At 45.5% G+C, this 20283-nt stretch overlaps 1 protein-coding gene across 1 annotated transcript in view; it reads right to left on the bottom strand.

Moving 5' to 3' along the window:
• Positions 1 to 2030: 2030 nt before the first annotated feature.
• CHD7 (chromodomain helicase DNA binding protein 7) overlaps positions 2031 to 20283 on the bottom strand; it is a 190341-nt gene continuing 172088 nt past the window's right edge. Inside the window, 15 exon segments of the mRNA XM_043601135.1 lie at positions 2031 to 4043; positions 5322 to 5426; positions 5619 to 5759; positions 6974 to 7195; positions 10602 to 11045; positions 11270 to 11497; positions 14142 to 14302; positions 15219 to 15890; positions 16016 to 16224; positions 16477 to 16705; positions 17386 to 17443; positions 17601 to 17673; positions 18066 to 18195; positions 19555 to 19658; positions 20114 to 20203. Of these exon segments, the coding sequence (XP_043457070.1) occupies positions 3108 to 4043; positions 5322 to 5426; positions 5619 to 5759; positions 6974 to 7195; positions 10602 to 11045; positions 11270 to 11497; positions 14142 to 14302; positions 15219 to 15890; positions 16016 to 16224; positions 16477 to 16705; positions 17386 to 17443; positions 17601 to 17673; positions 18066 to 18195; positions 19555 to 19658; positions 20114 to 20203 (3802 nt within the window). The 3' untranslated portion in view covers positions 2031 to 3107.

Raw genomic sequence — 20283 nt, 5'->3', positions numbered from 1 at the left:
GTTGCGATAGTCTCGCCCTTGAAACTGCATCTAGCACATAGCACCCTACAAACGGCTGGTGATGAACGTTAATTATGCTAGCTCAGCAGTTAAGTGCCTGGGCTTTGGAGCTGGATCAATCTGGGTTCAAATATCAGGTTTGCAATGTACTAACTCTGAGGCTTGAGTACGTTTGTCTCTTTCAAAGACCTGATTTCTGTATCAAATGGGAATATTCATGGGGCAAGATAGACCCAAATTTAAACGAAGCCACCAGGACTCAAGTTTCCCTCGTCCGAGCTCATGCTGTTCTACTTGACACAGGCTTTCTCTTAATTCCCAGTCTGAAATTTAAGATCCCTTGTGGAAAGGTGAGGGGGCGGGAAATGTAAAAATACAGAAGCCCCAAACACTTCAAATCATCATCAGACAATGATTTTCTTTCAGAGACCGAAGAGTGCAGTATCGCAGAAGACCTTAGGTAGGCTCTGATGTCAGACTGCCTGGGTTCCAACCCACTGCCGGCCAACTCCAAAACCTCTGTAAGTCTCAGTTTCCCCGTGGAAGAAAAGCACTTCCCTCACGGAGAAGTAAGATTAAGCGGCAATGCCGCGGAAAGCACTCGGCACTCGGTACGTAACGGACACTGAGCGCACAACGAACGCTAGTTAGCGAAGCATCAGGCGGAATTCCAAATGTTTCTTACTTAGGTCAACTCAAGATCTATCATCAAGAATTCATTTCGTTAGAAGAAATAAAAAAATGCATTTTCCAACATGGAAGTCTGAATGACTTTAAAGCCGTGTTAACAAAAAAATCCCAGATAATGCAGAGCCAGCTGGTGGCCCGTCTCTCAAGTCAGGGCTCCTTCTGGCCACAAGCAACTGACGCCTTTGCTCTTGGCATTTTCTTCTCTGACAGAGAGTCACATCGCACGTTTCAGTTACACAAGGTCATAGGAAAACTCCCAATACTATCAGTATTTTAGAAAAAGACCCTTTTAGGACTCATTTTATTAAATAGATCCTCCCTACCTCAGGTCTTCTTTTAAGGCTTTAAAAAAAAAAAAATCCTTGCTTTAAATATTTAAACTCCCTACACTTTGTGCAGATCTAGTCTCCCTCCCCCGGCCCACCCCCCCACCCCACGTTCAAAGAATTTCATTTCAGAAGATACTCTCTGCAAGGCACTTTTTCCTCCAGTGCAAACTACCCATTTTTTGACTTTCGAGAGAGAATAGTAATGATGGTGGAGAAAAGCTACCATAGGGTCTCCAACATGGAGGCTTCAGGCTGTTCCTTTTCCAGAATCGTACGGCCAGATTTTCTTCTCGGGATGTAAATCAACCAAACCTTGGTGTCTGTAAGGAATCTAGACAAACCGTCTCGTAGCACATCCGGTCGGGCACGGACCGCGAGGGCGCGGAGGGCGGCAACGCAGACCAGCTCATCCACGTCCTTCCCTCTCCTCTCTAGCTGCATGGAAACGTGGAGCTTTGTGTTCGGTCAGGTGACATGAAAGGTGAAAACAGTAGCTCTCAAATTACATTTAACCTCAAATAGCAAAGGTCACGAAGGAGGGCACAGATCGGCAGCTCCCGAGACTGCACGCGTGCGCACACGGTGGCTTAAGCGGGCCTCTTTTAATCCCACATGGGTTTTCCACACCGTTTCTGGCATCAAGCACCGGCCCGCAGGACACCAGAGCGCCTTTGTGTCCCTTGCTGACACTCCGGCATTGTGTTTTCCTACCCATTAACCAAGGATAAATGACCTAGATATTCTGCCTATTAAAGCCTCATTTTTCTTTTGCCCTTTTGTTCTTTAGTGTACCACATTATCAGACGCTGCACACATTTTAAAGTATTCTCAGTCTCAGATGCCCTTTTGAGGGAGTAATAGGAGGTTTTTGTCTGTGGTTCCGCGGAGATATCTGGAGTGGAATTACGCGAAGGTAATTTAAGGTTTTTCGTCCTGTCTGGTCTGAAGACAATCAGTTTAGCATATTACTAACAGCTCATCTAGGATAAGAGGATATAGCAAGAAACCGTACAAAGGCCAGAATGCTGTATTTGCATCTATTGCGAATACAAAAAATAGAGTGAACACCAGTTCCCCTACATACTACATTCTCTAATTACATCTCTGCATATCATGGGTCACTTTTATTAAAAGCATCATTACTACAGTTGGCAGCAATTTACATTTTATCTTACATGATAGCAGTTTTCAAAGAAAAAAATAAAAGGACATCACAACAAAGAAAAACAATACATTTACAAAGTCATGTCTGTAAACTTCAAGGCTAGTTTAGAGCTGAGGTAATGCTGTTTTAGCTTTGTGGCTAAAGTAACAAAGTCCTTTAATTTAAAAAAGGTACCTGATTCTCTCTTCTCTCACTCTTTATTTATCTATTTATTTTGTTTATACCAGTGCATTACAAGACCACGAGACAATGGAACTGTAGTTCTGTCTGGCAAGAACCCTCCCAGTAGGTTAATTTCCAAAGGGACCCTTCACATTCAACAGCTGCCTTATTATTGCTGCGCCTCGGGACAGAGACGTTCACACTAACGTGGAGATTGTCAGAGTGTATGGATGTGTGTGGATGCGCAAGTGTGGGAACCCCCATACAGTCAAAAGGGAAACAAATGAGCAAGTATGATATGTATGGTAAATTTCATCTTGACCTTCACAGCAAAAAAATTAAAATTAAAAAATTAAATATATAACTTCATACTTCCTTTGAGCAGCACTTCCTTCCATTAGTGCCACTCAGTTACAAATTGCTCTTTATTATAATACCAATGGTACCAAAAGGAAAAAAAAAAAAAAAAAAAAGAAGAAGCAGAGCATTATGTAAGTTTCCTTAAAAAGACATGATCACCTCTCAAATTTCATCTCTCCTAGGGATAATAAATAATGCACTGCACAATACTTAATGACCAAGATACCTTTTGACACACCTGTATAACATGACTTGGACTTTTTTTTTTTTTCTTTTTCTTTTTTGCTACACTATGTTACAGAACAGCTTATAAAACTAGGTATGAACATTAACTGTGAGTGTAAACAGTAGGACTACCACTTGTCAAAAGTTTTAAACACTTGAACTGGAACTGGTACTGGTTATTCATCATTTTCGTTGTTTTCTAGTTCATCCCCCCCATCGAGCGAGTCCAGCTCTTCACCCTGTGCTCCTTCGTCTTCGAAGACGGAGGACCCCGCGGTCTTTTCCGGGTTCTCCTCGGCGTCGCTGCCGTCCAGGTTCTCCTCTTCCTGGAAGGCGCCCCCCTCGGCCTTGTCGGGGGCCTTCTCTTCGCTGGAGCCCACGGCGTTCTGGAGTCCTGCTAACGCGGGGAACCCAGGCAGTGTCAATCCCCCCAGTCCCGGAGGTAGAAACATGGACGGGTAGAAGAGGCCCGGCGCCACGGTGGACAGGAGGAAAGGGTTGAAGGCGAGCGGGTTGGAGGGCAGTCCGGCCGGGGCAGTAGCAGCACCAACAGATCCATTCGCAGAGTCAGTAGCCGAAACAGCATCTGTGCTTTTCTCGGAGTCTTTGTTCTCGTCTTCGTTCTCGTTGCCTTTCTCTTCCGCTTTCGGGGCGCCGTCTTCCGGCTCTCCCTGCCCGGGAGCGGCGGCGGCGGCGGCCGCGGCGGCGGCGTTGCCAGCAGCAGCGGAGAGCGGGTTGTTCAGCAGCCCGCCCAGTCCGAACACGTTGGGCAGGCCCGCCATGCCCGGCAGCATCAGGGGCAGCACGGCCGCAGGGTTCTTGGCGTCGCCTCCGGCGGCGGCGGCCGCCGTCGCCAGTCCTGGAGGGAAGCCCATGAGCCCCGCGAGCTGGAGAGACTGGAGGTTCTGGAGGTTCTGAAGGCTCGTGAGGTCCATCCCGGCAAACAGGCTGTTCACCAACAGGGGGTTGATTCCGGAAGTGGAGGCCGCCGCGGCCGCCGCGGCCGCCCTGGCGATCTCGCTCTTGGGCCTTCGTCCTCTCCTGCTCGCTCCTTCCCCCCGCACCACGGGGCCGGTGAGAAGGCGGTCAAACATCGACTCGGGAACAAAACCCTGAAGCAAACGGGGACAGGCAAACAGTGGCTATAAACGTCGCTGGCGAAAACTTAAATTTCAGGGTGGGCCTTTCTGATGCGCTGAAAATCGACACCGAGTGGAGACACGCAAGCAGTCATTTCCCTCCTAAAAGCTCAATGGGGAAACTTAGGAAAGAAGAAAGTCCACCTGTTGGCACTACAGTTAACTCACGGAATTATGGCGAGCTGCAGAAAAATGGTTAAAGGCTACTCTACCGGTGAGGTGAAGGTCAAGCTGTCAGCGTCCGTAACTATCTCGAGAAACAACACATCAAAATGAAGTTGAAAAGTCTGGAACATTTAACTATAATTACGTTTTAGCGTCTACCCTGGAGAAACAAAAATTGTGTTCACCCCAAAACCTGTACACAAAGGTTTATAGCAGCTGCACTCATATTTGCCCAAGTCTGGAAACAACCCAGATGTCCCTCCATGGGTGATGGACAACCGCACACAGGGGCACGTACATGTACCGGAGGAGTGCTCAGCAGTAAAAAGGAACAAACCTCTGACACGTGCAACCACTTGGATAGATCTCAATATAAAGTCCTCTTAAAAATCGTCATATAATTTATGCCTCTGCTTACAGGGCATCCTCAAAAAGACAAAACCCCGGATGGAGCGCAGACCAGCAGCGGCCGTGGACTAGGGGGAGGGGGAGGGGACACTACAAGAGAACTTGGGGTGGGGGGAGAGGAGGGCCCTGTCTGTATTCTGATTATGGTGGTGGTTCTTCAAGAAACTGTACATGTGCTAAGACTGCTGGAACTGTAGGTCAAAAGAAAAATAAGAAATTGTAGTGTATACTTGAAACAAGTAAACAAAAAGAAATCCAGACATTAACAAATTAATATTTTTGGAAGAAACTGAAGTGGAAAAAAATTTTAGGCGAAGTTGTATTCTTTCTTTTAAAATCAAAATTCCCAGTTAACCTTAGTGACCTCGACCACCGCGAATTCCATCCTACAGGTGAGCTGTTAATAACCAGGTTTACCTGGGGCATTCGGCCCGCAGCGAGTCTACCTCCAAGACCGTGAATGCGTGTTCCTCTACCGTCCTTGTAAATCAGAGCTGTCAAGTTCTTCCGCTTTGGATTAATGATATACCAATAGGAAAAACGATGATTTATTATGTCTTTTAAGTGAAGAATAAGTTATAATTGAATAATTAATGGTCAACGGAAAATAAAGAAAAGCCCAGGACAACGGTTTTGTATAAACCCCTTTCCTGATGGAAGTGCCGAGTTCGTACTTACAGACTGCTTCACTATCTCAGTCCAGTCTGGAGCCACTGCAAATTCGGGGTTCTCTTCCAGCCACCTGGGCAGGTCCTTCATCGGAGGCGCCATAGCTCCACCCATCTGGGGAGAGGCATTTGGAAACTGATCTAAAAGCACGCACATCCCCCGCCCCCCTTCCCGGGGATACACGCACATATCCTATACAGATATTCTAGAAGAAACCAGGATTGTTTTTCCTTAAAAAGGATAAAATGCTGCTTTCTGGGATAAGAAATCACACAGGGAGATCATTTCCCTTTCCCAAACGTTCACCTTCTTTCCATTTCGTTTATTGACAACAGGCACCCTTTCTTCTCCTGTCAAAGTGTTTATATCCAATTTATTAGGGTTTCGACATCTATGTCGTTTCTGTTTCGGTTTCTGAAATGAGGAAAACAGCACATCCGCATTCTTCTGCAAAAAAAAAAAAGCCCCCAAATGCGTATTTAGTATATTGTATTTAGTACTTACTCTTTCCTGCATAAATGACAAAGAGAATAGTGAAGCCATTTTCTTTTCTTTCTTTCTTTCTTTCTTTCTTTCTTTCTTTCTTTCTTTCTTTCTTTCTTTCCTTTTGTTTTTTTTAAAGTAATCTCTATGCTCAATGGGGGGCTCGAACTCACGACCTGGAGATCAAGAGTTGCACACGCTACCTACCGAGCCAGCCAAGTGCCCCCAGTCATGCCATTTTCAATTACTATGGAAGGTTTGGGCATCGTTTTAGTTATCAGAAACTAAGATTTTCTTTAAAAAAAAAAAAAAACTATTTTTCCCTTTGTACACGTAAGCTGAGAATCTGCTTTTCGTTTTGTTTATCAGTAACCCCACATAAAGCCTTTTCTTCAAATGTTTAACTAAGTCACGGTATCTTTAAAGGAAACTTTCTCAAGTACCCTTCCTAATTTCTACCCAGTGACGTGGATGAACACACAGATGACCTCATGTCTATGATACAGACTGTACATGGACAGGAGCAACCCGGGGATAAAAGGCCCCGTGCAGGAGGGCGCCTTCTGAATGGCAAGGACTCAACTCGAGCTGAACTCAATGAAATAAAATGTGAAATCCTACACTTAAGGTTTGTTTAAAAAAACCAGTCACTAAGTACATAGGAAGTAAAAGATTTGTTGTGCTGCCAGCTTACAAGCAGTTTATGTGACAAATCATCTGGAGATATGGTTTAATGTTTAAGGGAAGGCGTAAGTGTTAGTTGTTCGAAAGAGAAGCTAATAAAGTCTTGGGCTGTTGTTAGCTAGTCAAATTTCTGCAAGTAACAGCTTCGTAGTACTCTGTGCTCGTCAGACCTGGTCTGAACCAATTAAAGTGCATTCGTGAGTGTCATCCCACTAATGAGACCACCTGAAAACCAGGCCGTGTAAAGAATAACTGAAGAAATCATGTCTATTTGGTGGAAGGAGAAAGTAAGGGACTGCATAATGGGCATCTTCAAGTAACTACGAGCTTTGCTTCCTGACTTGAAGCTAGTTTTTCCAATGTAAAACACACAGTGACAGAAACTGGGGAACGTTCGAGATGAGGCAGAAAGACCAAGAATTTCTGTGTTCTACCGGGGAATCGTGAGGGCTCCCCTCACGGGACTCCTCCCAACTAAACTCTGCGATACTTACTGGTACATAACTTGGCATATCAACAGTGTAAGTAGGATGCAGCTTCAGCCATTCAACTAAGTCCTTATTTTTAGGAGCGTCCTCCCCCACCAGCCTAGTCCCGTCTTCAAGATTTATCACGGGGATCCGCGTGTCTGGGTCCAGCTGTCCAGGAGAAGGAATGTTTCTTGTAGGTGGGGTCTCTATATCTTCTTCGAAAGCTTTGGTCACCTCAGCATCCTCCTGCAGAAAGTTGACAGTGGTCTGAATTCTCATAGGATGAGAGATTCCAGAAATGTCTTATCCCAAGAAAATGCTGTCCTAGCATAATGGATCTTTGACCAAAAAGGGAAAAAAGCTACCCGAAACACTGTCAGTTTTGGAACAGCTATCAAATTAGAAGATGAAACTTTAATATCACTCTCCACACTGCAGAATTAAGTAATTAGGGAGGAAATCCACAGCCCACCAAGGCTCCATGTTTGAGATCCTAAGCCACTAGGGTACGGGCAGTGTAGTCTGAGCTTGACATGCATGAAAGGTAGCCTCTCAATCTCTCTCGGGGCTCTCGGGATCACATCACTAAAGAAATTATAATTGAAGGAATCCAGCAGCCATCTCGTGCATAGCTTTTTGGCACTCTCTGAACCGTACAATTTTGTTGGTAGGACAATATTTTGAAGCAGGTGTGTGAGGCAACACTGAAAATATCACGCCCAACTGGAAGCCTGTTCTCTACCACTGTCCAACCGGTGGTCCCCACACTATTACTCCAACCTCTAGACAACTTTTCTGACAGCCCACTGTCTATTCCTACTGCTTCTTCTTGGGCTCAGTTCTTCATCACTGCCCACCCCCACCCCAAATTACTGTGATATTCCTAAATGGTCTCCCTGATTCTAGTTCCGCTCTTCTTTACTCAGACTTCCACACTGCTGTACTGCAGTCGGTTTTCTAAAATGCACTCTTCCTAGTTTAACTAGGAACTAGTTAAACTATTTAAATTATTTGGTAACTGAATTCCCCATCACCTTCAGGATAAAATCCAAGTTCTTTAGCATGGCAGCCAAGGCCCTCCCCGATTTATATCCTACCTTGTATCCAAGCTCACTTCTGTCGAACTTCACCTCCTCATCGAATTCCCCTGCTGCCGATGACTTTCAGTTTACCAAACATGGAAGGCTGTCTCTAGCCTCAGTGCCTTTGCACATGTTCTCCCTGTAAGCTCTTTTCAAATGACCAACACCTACACAATCTTCAAAACTTAACCAAAGTATGACCACGTCTAAGGAAACTTCCTCATCTGTTTCTCCCCGTATCCTTCTCCTTCCATTCCCATTCTTCCTTTGGGCTCACAAAGTACCCCAGGCATGCCTCACAGCTAGGATACAATATTATTTATCAGTCACTCATCTTAAACACTGTGAGTTTTCCAGTGCAAGCACTTGTTTAGCACTTATTCTTTGCATTGTACTTTGGGGGGGGGGGGCAGGGGGCAGGGAGTGCACACAGGGACAACGTCTACCACGTTGTTGGATGTAGGATGACTGTATCCTTACTTTTCATGGCAACGCAAAATGGTCTCCAGTTTGAGTATGGACACAATGAAAGACTTTAGGACTTGTCTTCTTCCATATAAGTAACATTGCTGACCTTTATACCTCTTTACTATTCCATTTATTTATAGCTCAATCAGCATTTTCCTTGTATTTTATGTGTATGCACATAACTTCGCACAATACCAAATACGTAACCCCTAAATTCTAACATTTGACAGTAAGAGAAACAAAAATTTAAAAATACATCCTCTAACATCTCTTAGGAATTCTGAGCTGGGTTGCTTATGTGACTTTAGAAAAAGGAAAGGCATCAATACGTTCTTAGGGATGACTGAAAATATGTAAAATGCATAAAGTCAGCCTGAAGTTTAACACAGAGTACATAGTTACAATAGGAAATAGCACCTGGTTCGCACTGTTAATTCCTGACGCCTGGACCACAGACAAATACGTGCTACGATTCAAATATTAAATACAGTAGTGAATAAATAGAGGTGTGAGATGCAGAAACTCACCAATATGTTGATGCTTATGGAGAAAGGATTTTCAGGGAACAAAATCTATCCAAGTGCTAGGGTGGTTTCGAGTAGGGAGGCTAATCACTAGTGGTACACTTTGGGGACCACACACCTAGAAACGGCATTTGAACTTAGGGAATAACCAGTCACAGTTGATCGATTACAAGGTGTATTTTTATAAGATTCTAAAAGTAATCATATGCTCCACAGAAATGACCATTATTATGATTGGTACATGGTAATGAATTTTGAAATTAACTTCTAATCACCCAGAAGCTTCTGTTTCACTCAGACCCCACCAGAGGGCAAATCCCAGTGAATGCTATTTTGTCATTTCTAACCTTTAACTCAACCACTCCTTTTACTGCCCTTTTAAGTTATTTGGCTTTCTTGAGATTTAAGAAACAGCGGGGCGCCTGGGTGGCTCAGTCGGTTGGACGTCCGACCTCAGCTCAGGTCATGATCTCACGGTCCGTAAGTTTGAGCCCCGCGTCGGGCTCTGTGCCGACAGCTCAGAGCCTGGAGGCTGTTTCAGATTCTGTGTCTCCCCCTCTCTCTCTCTGCCCCTCGCCTGCTCATGCTCTGTCTCTCCCTGTCTCAAAAAGAAATAAAAACATTTAAAAAAAAAATTTAAGAAATAAAAAAAATGACCAAATAAGAATAGGGTTGGAAAAAGTAAGAACTGTTGAAAGAAACGTCTCCCTCCTCCGTGTTTCAAATTCCAGTGTTTCCCAAACTGTGTCCCACCTGCCCAGGGAAAGAGTCTCTCCTGGAGTGCTGGCTCCTCGTTCACAAGCCAGCTCCAGTGTCCCTATGCTGATCCGGGTTCCAAATCGATAAGGCTTAAGATGCCTGGTACCAATTTGTCCTTTTAAAAATGGACTACATGAAATTGGGTTCTTTGGGGTAAAACCCTCGTCACTGCCCAGGCAGCGCATGTGTAAGCGGGGTGACTGAAGATTAGGGAAGGGGTTATTTTGGTCCCACTGTCCTCATTTCCTTTGAGTTGAAAACGTCAAAATCCATTGGCACATACATTTCATACAAACCTAAACTAGAACGCCTTTTTTTTTTTTTTTCCGATTGAGATTTTAAAAACAGCTGCAGTTACAAAGATAGGAGAATTTGCCATCACTAGCTCTGTATATGAGCACAAATCTCCAGTCTGAAACTCAACATTTATACTAATCTAATAAATGTCAGAACCCCAAACAACAATATTTTTAAGAGCAGAAGCTTTTTCCGCCTCAGGAATTCAGAGATAACAATTATAGGCTCAGAAGAACGTGTTTTTGTTTTGGGCTAGTCTTCCGAGAGTAATCAATATATCAGGATCTCGGGAGGAATAAATCCTCAAGCTACGTTTGGTTCAGGCCGAGTGATCTGTATCAATGCTCGACACAATTTTTCAGCCCAGAACCACGAGTGTTCACTGTGATCCTATTTCTTTAGTGGAAGAAGCCAGCTTTAATACCACATCCCTGAGAGGAGCACAGGCCAGTGTCGTCAGAATGGCAGGGACTCTGGCTGCCACCGTGGGCACACACAATGGAAGTGAGCTCCTTAACTTACTGCACTCAATGACGTCCGTTTGTGGCTCATGAAAAGCAGATCAAGACCCTCCACGTTTTTCCTCCTTCCCCGCCTCCTCTTCATGGGAGGCTCTCCATCCACCAGGGAGCCGTTAAGCAGATGCCTCGTGGGTGTGCGTGACAGGCCTGCCTGGAGCAGCTCCATTTGAGTCTTAAAGGCATCGGACACCGGTGTCGAGACATTAGGCAAGATAAACTTTGAAGTAAGAGACGAAAAATTTGAGGTAGAGCTTGCTGCCTCTCTTGAGGCCTTTGATAAATCTACAACTTTTTCTTGTCCGTTTTCTGAGACCACTTGAGACTCCCTCAGCTGAGCAACCATTTCCATGAGGTTTCGCCGCTTGGCCGCTCTCTCGGCCTCAATTTCAATTTTTCTCCTCCTCCTCCTCCGCTGGCGAGGGACAGAGAGGTTTAGGGCGTCTTCCTATTGAAAAATTACAACACGACAGTGAGCCAAAACTGTATCTGCTAACGGGCTGGCTTTCAGAAAAAAGAACAAGAAGCTTCAGGAACTAAACATGCATAACTGCTGAAAAAGAGCTGAGGAAACGGCAGCCATCTTGACTCTGAGTAGGACCAGTGAGACACGAGCTTCCAAACTGAGCAAAGACTCAGAGAGCTCACCTCTGAACAGCAAAACAAACTCACCTTTGACAACTGAGGAGAAGTCGTGAGGTCCTCGCTCCCACTAATGCTAGCTTGGCCGACCATGGAGAGCTCGGCAAAGCTCCTCTTCTGCAGGGGACTGTCCATGGTGGGTGGCGTGTAACCAGGGATGAGGCCCTGGAAATCAAACATCTGGCGCCGATTTACTGGCCATTTGCCTTTCAGCACGGCTTCACAGATGTTGTCTAATCGGTTTATCATTACTCGGTCCTGGGGGGAGAAGAAAAGTCACACAAAATTGCAACAAAGACGGGGTGAAAATCACTAGATAAATATTTCCATCAAGATGCTAAAGAGCATAAAAGGTTTCAAAGGCAATCGCGGGGGGTGGGGAGGGGGGCAGGACACGCCTGGGTGGCTCGGTCGGTGAAGTGTCCAACTCTTGATTTTGGCTCAGGTCATGATCTCACGGTTCATGAGTTGGAGCCCCACATCGGGCTCTGTGCTGACAGTGGAACCTGCTTGGGATTCTCTCCCTCCCCCCTCTCCCTGCCCCTCCTCTGCTTGCTCTCTCTCTCTCAAAGAAATAAACTTAAAAAATAAAATAAAATTAAAAAAAAAAAAAAAAAACTCAACCAGTGGAAAAAAAGTAAAAGAAAACGAAAAACAAGTGAGTAAATAAACAAAATCCACAAAAACTACTTTGCTGTGGTGGGAGGTCCTAAGATAGCCCCAACATAGAAAACCTAGTATTTTTCAACTATCAACACCGGATCACACAAATGAGAAAACATTACGTAACCACCTCTAAAATATCCCCCATATTTCCAGAGTAACTTCTGTTCAAGTTTCAAGAATTGGTGGTGAACACCAGCAGACAACAATGGAACCCTGCATTTAGCTTCTGGAAGTTCTGGTGCTTCAGATCCACAGGCTGGATCGAAATATGTCCCAGGAAGTGGGACATCATTAGCGTCACTATTAATAAAGTTCAGCATTACAAAATGGGCACCAACCTAGGAACACCTAATGAATGTCAATTTGCATTCCCCACCTATTATCACTTCAAATTTCATTGAAGCGTGTACATTAAAAATTTCTAATTACAGCTCTTAGGCCCAGTTTCCATAGATTAAAAGTGTCTGCCACAACAGACTTTTTACTGATCTGGGAAACTCTTCTATACTCAATAAGGGAAATCAGCATAACAGAGAATACAGAGAAAAAAAAATGTCTTTGATAGTACACTCTTCAGCTAAAAATTTCACATTGTTTCTCACAAAGCTGACACTGTGGAAGACCAGCCTGGGGATCAGTCAACTGAGACTGTTTTTGTGTTGTTTGTTTTAAACCAGACAGCCCTGTTACGGTGATTAGAATGATTATGTCCCCACCCCAAAGAAACAGACCCAAATTACATAGGGATTTATTATAAATTATGCTAGTTAGCCAAAAAAGTAATTTCCATTTTGCTTTTGGTTGCAGATAACTACATTTGGAATTACCTCATAATTGTTTGGAGCAAATGGGTCAATAGCCCACCCTCTCCCGGGCTGAGTTTCCAAACCTATGAAGGTGTCTTAACTCTGAAAGCTCTGTTTCAGATTTAAAAAAAATTAAAACCCACATTTTTTAAATGTCCACATATTTTTCCCTTGTGCATTGTTGGCGGGATGGCAAATGGTGTGACTGCTACAGAAAGCAGTATGGAGGCTCCTCAGAACAATCAAAAATAGATTTACCACGTGACCCAGCAATCCCACTTCTGAGTGTATACCCAAAGGAACTGAAAGCCGGTTCTCAAAGAGATGTTCGCATACTCGTGTTCACAGGAGCACTATAATAAGCGAAGAAGGGAACGGAACCCAAATGTCCCAAGGACAGATGAAGAGAGGGAGATGTGATATGTACACACAATGGAATATTATTCAGCCTTAAAAAGGAAGGAAATCCTGTCACATGATGCCACGTGGATAAACCTTGAGCATCAGATGACAAGAAGTGCAATAAGTAAGCCACGAAAGGGTGACTACTGCGTGATTCCATTCCTGTGACAAGGTATCTAAAGCAGTCAATCCACAGAAACAGAGAGGAGAGTAGTGGTTGCCAGAGGCCGGGGGGAGAGGGGAGAGGGAGCCGTTTAGTGGGTATAAAGTTTCAGTCATGCAAGATAACATGCTGGAGATCTTATGGTGATGTGAATATACTTAGAACTACCGAAGTGTACATTTAAAATTGGTTAAGATCAGGGGCGCCTGGGTGGCTCAGTCGGTTGGGCGTCCGCCTTCGGCTCAGGTCATGATCTCGCCGTCAGTGAGTTCAAGCCCCGCATCGGGCTCTGTGCTGACAGCTCAGAGCCTGGAGCCTGTTTCGGATTCTGTGTCTCCCTCTCTCTGACCCTCCCCTGTTCATGCTCTGTCTCTCTCTGTCTCAAAAATAAACGCTAAAAAAAAAAAAAAAAAAAAATTAAAAATAAATAAATAAATAAATAAAATTGGTTAAGATCATAAATTTCATGTTGTGTAGTTTTTACCACAATAAAAAAAAAAAAAAAAAAAAACAGGGAACAAAGGAAGGAAAGAGAAAGACCTGGACACACTTCATTTTGCTACAGGGTGAGTCTGTGGAAACAACAGGCCATAGACCATACCGCACAACGTGATCGCCAGCCTAAAAAACCTCAAGGAGCCAAAGATCCATATGAAGGGTTCTTTTTACCTTCCTTTCACGTCACCTCTCCTATCCTGTTACAAAAGTACCGCACAGACTTTAAAACATGAGAAAAATCTACAGTCCTCATACCCTGTGTCAAAGTTGACCTTACACTTACTTGAAAAATCAAACTGGAATGATTTCCCGTACCCCCCCACTCTTTTTTGGCCCACAAAACAAAAACCCCAAAACCCCCACCAACCTTAGGCCAAAATGAGAAGGCAAATGTTCTCTCATGAAGGAGCTGAGCTACTGAAGGGTCTCCATCCTCCATGTAGAACCCATCTCGGGTTTCATCCCTAGCGGTGCTCATGGAGGCATTGCTTTCTTCATCGAAATTCTTCCCTCTAGAGACAGCTCCTGCTAAGAAATGAGTTAGTGTGCATTACTCACGACCACAGTGTCACTGGAGAAGAAGTTCAGAGAGGACAGGGTGAAAAATTTGAATACCACTCGCCTCCATTTTATTGAGTACCTACTTTATGGTATTAGGCATCTTATAATCGTGTTGTTAAAGCTGCTAACGGGCCCTTTGTGCAGATGGTGTTCTCCTCATTTTATGGATGAAGAAGCAGACGGGCTTAGGGAGGTGACATCACTAGTTATCTGACATTGTGCCCGTGCATCTCGGAGGAGGTGGAATGACAGCCAGGTCTCTGACTCAAGAGCCTCTCCATGCGATGTGTTCCCCCCCCCCCGCCCCCACAGCCCTGCCCACAGGAGGGAGGCTAACAACCCACCAGAGCACCAAGCCCCAGCTCCAGAGGGACAGTACGACAGGATGCTTTATTTAGTTTTCCTTTGTGTTGGGAACAGCAACCAAACTGAGACTCACAAAGAACACTGGTTATCTTCAGATTCTACTTCTACCCTTTACTTCTGATTTAAAACTAAAATTAAGCATCATTTGTTTGAAAATAATCACCAGTATTTATTCAGTGAATGACCCCTGTCCTTCACGTGTATCTGTCCAAATTAAAGTCATCTGGAATTCTTCTGATACCACTACCATCAAGCTGACCCCTCCTCTTAATCTGGAAACTGTTACGTGCCCGTAACACCCTTCTGGGCGTTGAAGTTGCTCGAAATACCGTGTTTCCACGCCACATCGGAGCAAAACGTACGCCTAAGCATAACCTGACACCACCCGTCCAGAGGAACATGTACACAAATTACCCTGAAAATGTAAACAAGAGCCCTTGTCACGTGACAGGAAACCATGGCCTGTCACGGCCGCCCCACTGGGGCCGGGAGAGAGGACCGAATGGCGAGGCATTACCTTCAGGCTGGGAAGACTCTTCCGACTTATCATCATCCTCCAGCTTTTCTTCTTCGTCCTCTTCAGAACCTTTTTCCGAAATAGACTTGGGCCCTGTGTCGGCACCGACCTCCATCCCTTTCAGGTCACTTTTCACAGAGCTCGCCTCGGCCTCACAGCCCTGCTTACTGTCCTTCTCCCTGCCGTCGGTCTCTTCTTCCTCCTCCTTCCCCTCGGGTTTCTCTTGGGTGGTCACGCCGCCAGACTCCTCCGCTTTGCCCTCGCTTTGTCCCGCAGCCTTCTCTTCCTGGGCGTGAGCAGACGGGAGGACGGCAGGAGTCTGGCCAAATCCAACGGCCAGTGGAGTCAGGGAGGACAGGTTACCTGCCCCTCGGTTCTGGGCAAAGTTTTTGTGCGCATCCAAGAAAGATAACTCGGGGTCATTGAGGATGTGATAATCCGTCCGGCTGACCCCGTGTTTAGCAGCGCCGACCAGCAAGTCCCGGTCATGCCTCCCACATTCCCACCACTCTGGCAAATCCAAACTCGGCTGGCAGAGCTTCAGCCTCTCTCCCAGCTGAGGGTGATGAAGAACCTGCTCGCGTATTTTCCGCAGCAGTTCGATGCGGTAGAGAGTTCTAGAGGCACGCTCTTCTGTGATTGGCTCAATCATGGAGGAGAGGTCAGGTGGTTCTGTAACATGAAAACAATTGTATTCACTTGGAAAAAAAACCTGAGTACGCTTTCAATTGTTCACTCTCTATTTTTCACTTTATTCGGCCTTTTACCATAGAACTTTCGTTACAAGAAGAACCTACCATCATCTGGCTTAGTGGGCATTCGACACACTCGCCTACACATGGCCACAAAACAACTGAAGTATTTCTCCAAACTCTCGTCAGACTTTTTGTCAAGTCTGGCAAAGGCTCGAAATTGGTTCCAGTCAAACTGCTGTTTCATGGGGTCAAAAATAACTCCAAAAGTGGATACCACACGGTAAAAATCAGCCTCTTCTCTTCTTGTCCACCTATGAGCAAGAAGACATCAGCTTAAACTGTACTTGAGTAAACAGGCTTAAAGTTTATTAATTCTTTTCCCCTTCTCCCCTAAACTTAATGTATGGTACTTATTCTGGGGGCGAGAGACAGACAGACAGCTTTGATGTACTGAGACTTTCTTTGATCATTATCTGGGACGTGATTCTCGCCTCTTGCCGGCTGAGAAGGGCAGAGAAGAGAGGCACATACCAGGAGCTCAGTAAAACCCTGCAGAAACTCACTTTTGCCGTTTCTCAGATATTATAGCTTCCCTTTCCGCTTCTAGTGCTCTCACTTCCTCCCGAGGCCGCCGTCTCCGCCGGTCAGTCTTCATTAGAGCCTCTTGCCTCATTTGTTGCCTTTTATAGCTGCGCTGATAGGCAGTAATGAGCCGGCGCAGACGGGTGGTCAGGGTCGAGGTGTTGGGCCAGTAAAGTTGGCCTAACTCAGCATTACTCTCGCTGTGCTTGCCTGGGGAAGTGGAAAAAATATTTTTGAAATGTGTAGCTGCAATCTCGCAATACACAGGATTTTCCATCAAAACAAGATGACTCATTAACATTCAGATGACAGTGTGGGAAAGGGCATCTTCGTGCTCTCATTTTTAAAATATAAATAAAGGATAATATTAGTATGAAACTTACAAACTGCTTCTTTTTTAACTCCTTGGTGGTGGGGGGGAGCACGTTTACTCATCAGTTTTACGTAAAGAAACATACTTTACGCCACGAACGACAATATGAGGATGTTTTCCTGTAATGTACTTGGCATACCAATCTTGACCATAAGAGCTAATCACATGATTGCTCGCTGATTATTTTACATTAGAGGGAAGGTCAGCATTCTACAAACTTGCACTATTTCAGACACCTAGCAAATGCCCTCCCTACTCCCAAGAGATAGATTTCCAAAGATGCTGAAAAGCTTCCGCTGACCGGTAAATAAATGCATGTACATTACCTTAATCCAAAAAATAGTTATTTCATCAACGAAATTCAATGTTATGAAAAATAAACAAGAATTAAAATGACTCACAAAAGGGAAGAGTCGGCGTAGAAGAAACGACACTCATGGAGAAGCCGAGGGCAGACACGTGAGCGATGCCTCACGGCATAGTTTGCTCTGCTCTGCGGGCTTCTGCGGAGCCTTACCTGTGGAGCGGATCTCCATGGATTCTTCCTTATCTTCTGGAGGAGAATTTGCAAATTCCTTGAAAGCAAAGCAAGAAACAGAATCGTTTCAATTTGGGGTTTCACTTTGCTTTATCTTTTAAGGAGAAGGCCACCATCTATAAAGTTTAACAAGTCGTATATGGGCATATAATATTTTACTGGTGCCGTAAAAGTCAATATACTCAAGTCCTTACATCTATTTCATCCTTGAATGGAGTCCTGGTTGGTTTATATTCCGGGTCTTCATCTTCTCTATCAAATTCTCCCCTGTATCAAAATTGTAAAAAACGTTTAAATCGTACAGATAAGCAACAGACTGAGGGGGCTCGCAAAAGACTACTAGCCTGCCCAGCGCCAATTTTAATTCTGGATTTGACATCAAAGGCGACGCTATCAGTGTTTGAATCGTGCGGTCATGGGGGAAGGGGCTGGGGCGGGGGAAGTGTCATCATTTGGAAAAAACAAGCATGTTTCAGATTATCCAGATAATACATGGTGTTTAAATAATCGTTATGACACATAAACAGACTCTCCTGGTAAACGTCACGGAAGTTCATATCAGACGCAACGCAGTGCCTAGCGCGGTATAAGAACTGAACACTGCCGATAGATGTGACACTGACATGAAGTTTATTAAAATTTTTAAATGTCCTTCTTACCCGTCACCGCCATCTGCTAGCATGTCTGTTCCTCTTTGCTCGGCAGCTATGGCCTTGGCATCGGGCATCCCGACTCGTTCCAGGAAGCACAGTGCGGGGTCAGCTCGCATGGAATTGTACTTCTCGTAGCCTGTGCCATAACCACCGGCCCACAGAGGACATGCACAGAAACAGCAAGAGGGCCATCACTGACAAAAATCACAGCACTGCCCCGGTATACCAAGTTCATCCCTCAGCTGAGACGATCACTTAGGAACCTTGTTTTAGGGAAGCATTCCATAGGACGCTCACTGCAGGCCAGATGTGGGGCGGGGCGGGGGGGGGGCACGGGGGGGGGGGTGCCGAGTTACATTTCAGGGATCTCAGCCGAATGACCACAAACACTACCGGAAAAACAGGTTCAAAATAACTGCGAGATGCCTGGGAAGAATTTTGACCCCATTTTCCCCAAGATCTAATTTTGCTTGACATTTAAAAGGCTTCATAATGCTCCTTCATGACCTCCGCAGGGTACTCTGCGTCCGCCCCGTCCTCCTGTGAGCGGCTTCAGTCCTGCAGGAACTCGCACCGCTGGCTGAAAATCCCTGTCTACGTAAGGCCAGCGAACCTGTCTTATTAGGTTTAGGATGATGCATGTCAGTAAGACGACACTGTTCCCTCCATGGTTTTCAAACTGCAATTTGCTTTTTGACTGCCCGAGTTGACTAGATGGAAAATGGCAGATCCCAACAGTGCACTGCGGGAAAATGATTTTTAGGCCGAGCTCACAAAACGCGGCTGCAGTACGTAGGCAGAACAGCACAATTCAATTAGGATGTGTACTACATAGAACGCACCGCTCCTAACTGCTGTAGAGCCGCAAGCCAAACTGTAATCATGAAAGGTTTTATAAGCCATCATTCTCCCCTTTAGTCAGGCTGGGCTGCTGAGAATACCTCCGTGACCCCCAGAGAATTGGGATTATAATCAGGAATCGCTCGCTGTATATATCATGCCAGTTCTGCATCCCCCAGCCTTTCAAAGTTAACAAGGCTGCATCCCACTCAGGGGAGCCGTGAGTTCTCGGCACTGACATTTGTGAAATATTGCTTGGAACAAAGCCCAGGAGGCACTTGTACAGATTAATAGCAGAGGTTAAGCCCACCGTCCACTTTGACACGGGTTGGCAGAGCTAAGCAAGGGGAGCCATGCTTCGAAGCAAAGTTTAGGGAGAGCTATAGGACGACTTGGCTATTATTAAAACAAATATGGTTTGGGTTTTATTTACAGCCAAGAAAGAAATGTTTTCTTCTCAAAGACTCAACAAACATTCAAAAACAGCATCTGATATTTACAGTTCGTATTAGATTTTTAGTAGAGGAAAATGGAAGAAGCCAAGAGTCCTTTGGAACTATCCTCATTAATATTATGACTTCGGAAAAGAGCACGCGAAGAGCTCTAACGACAAAGCCACACAGTCAAGATGTGGTCGGACAGAAACTTCACTTACCGTGTTTGAACACTCCAATTAGGAGGGACTTATCTGCTTCCTTATCCCACCAATCTGTGGGGACTTCCGCATGGAAGGGTTCAGGGATCCACACATCAGCCTCACTATAAAGACAACCGTTCACATCATGTTCGCAACACACGTAAGATTAAAAAAGGATCCCGGGTAACCACAAACACGGTACACGGGCTCACACGCCCCCTTCCCACAACAAGCATCTGGGCGTCGTGGGGGGGGGGGGGGGGGAGCGGGCAAAGGTTAAAAGAAAGGGTGTCGGCCAGTCGCTTTCTGCCGTAGCCAGAAATGAACTTCGTCGCACGGGGCCCCGTTTTGAAGGTCACCTCAAAACGCCAGCCATGCAGTGCACACCTTTTTATAGGACACGCGCACACCCGCACACGCTTTCCCCGACGACCGTCGCGCGCCCCCCGTGCTCCCAGGCGCAAAAAAGGAGATGCGGCCCCGAGGGTCTCTGGAGGTGCCGAAACCCAACCGGCGGTGTTTCCCGACCTCCCGGATTATGACGCGGAGGCCCAGAGCGGCGTGCGTTTGCACTAACCTTGAGTCAGCACCCTCTAAAATCTTATCTGCCTGGTCTCCTATAACTTCTTGTCTTAGGTAGTACAGCATGCGGACACGCAGCAGGACCCTGGAGAGGAAGACAGAGGGGGGAAAAAGTTCTTCACTTCAGGACTGTTTGCCAACAGTGGCTTTTTGGCAGCTGCTGCT

Source organism: Prionailurus bengalensis, chromosome F2 (genome assembly GCF_016509475.1).
Source record: "Prionailurus bengalensis isolate Pbe53 chromosome F2, Fcat_Pben_1.1_paternal_pri, whole genome shotgun sequence".
In the NCBI taxonomy this organism is placed as follows: Eukaryota; Metazoa; Chordata; class Mammalia; order Carnivora; family Felidae; genus Prionailurus; species Prionailurus bengalensis.
Note: the sequence above shows the minus strand (reverse complement) of the source record. Positions and strands in the feature narration are given on the sequence as shown.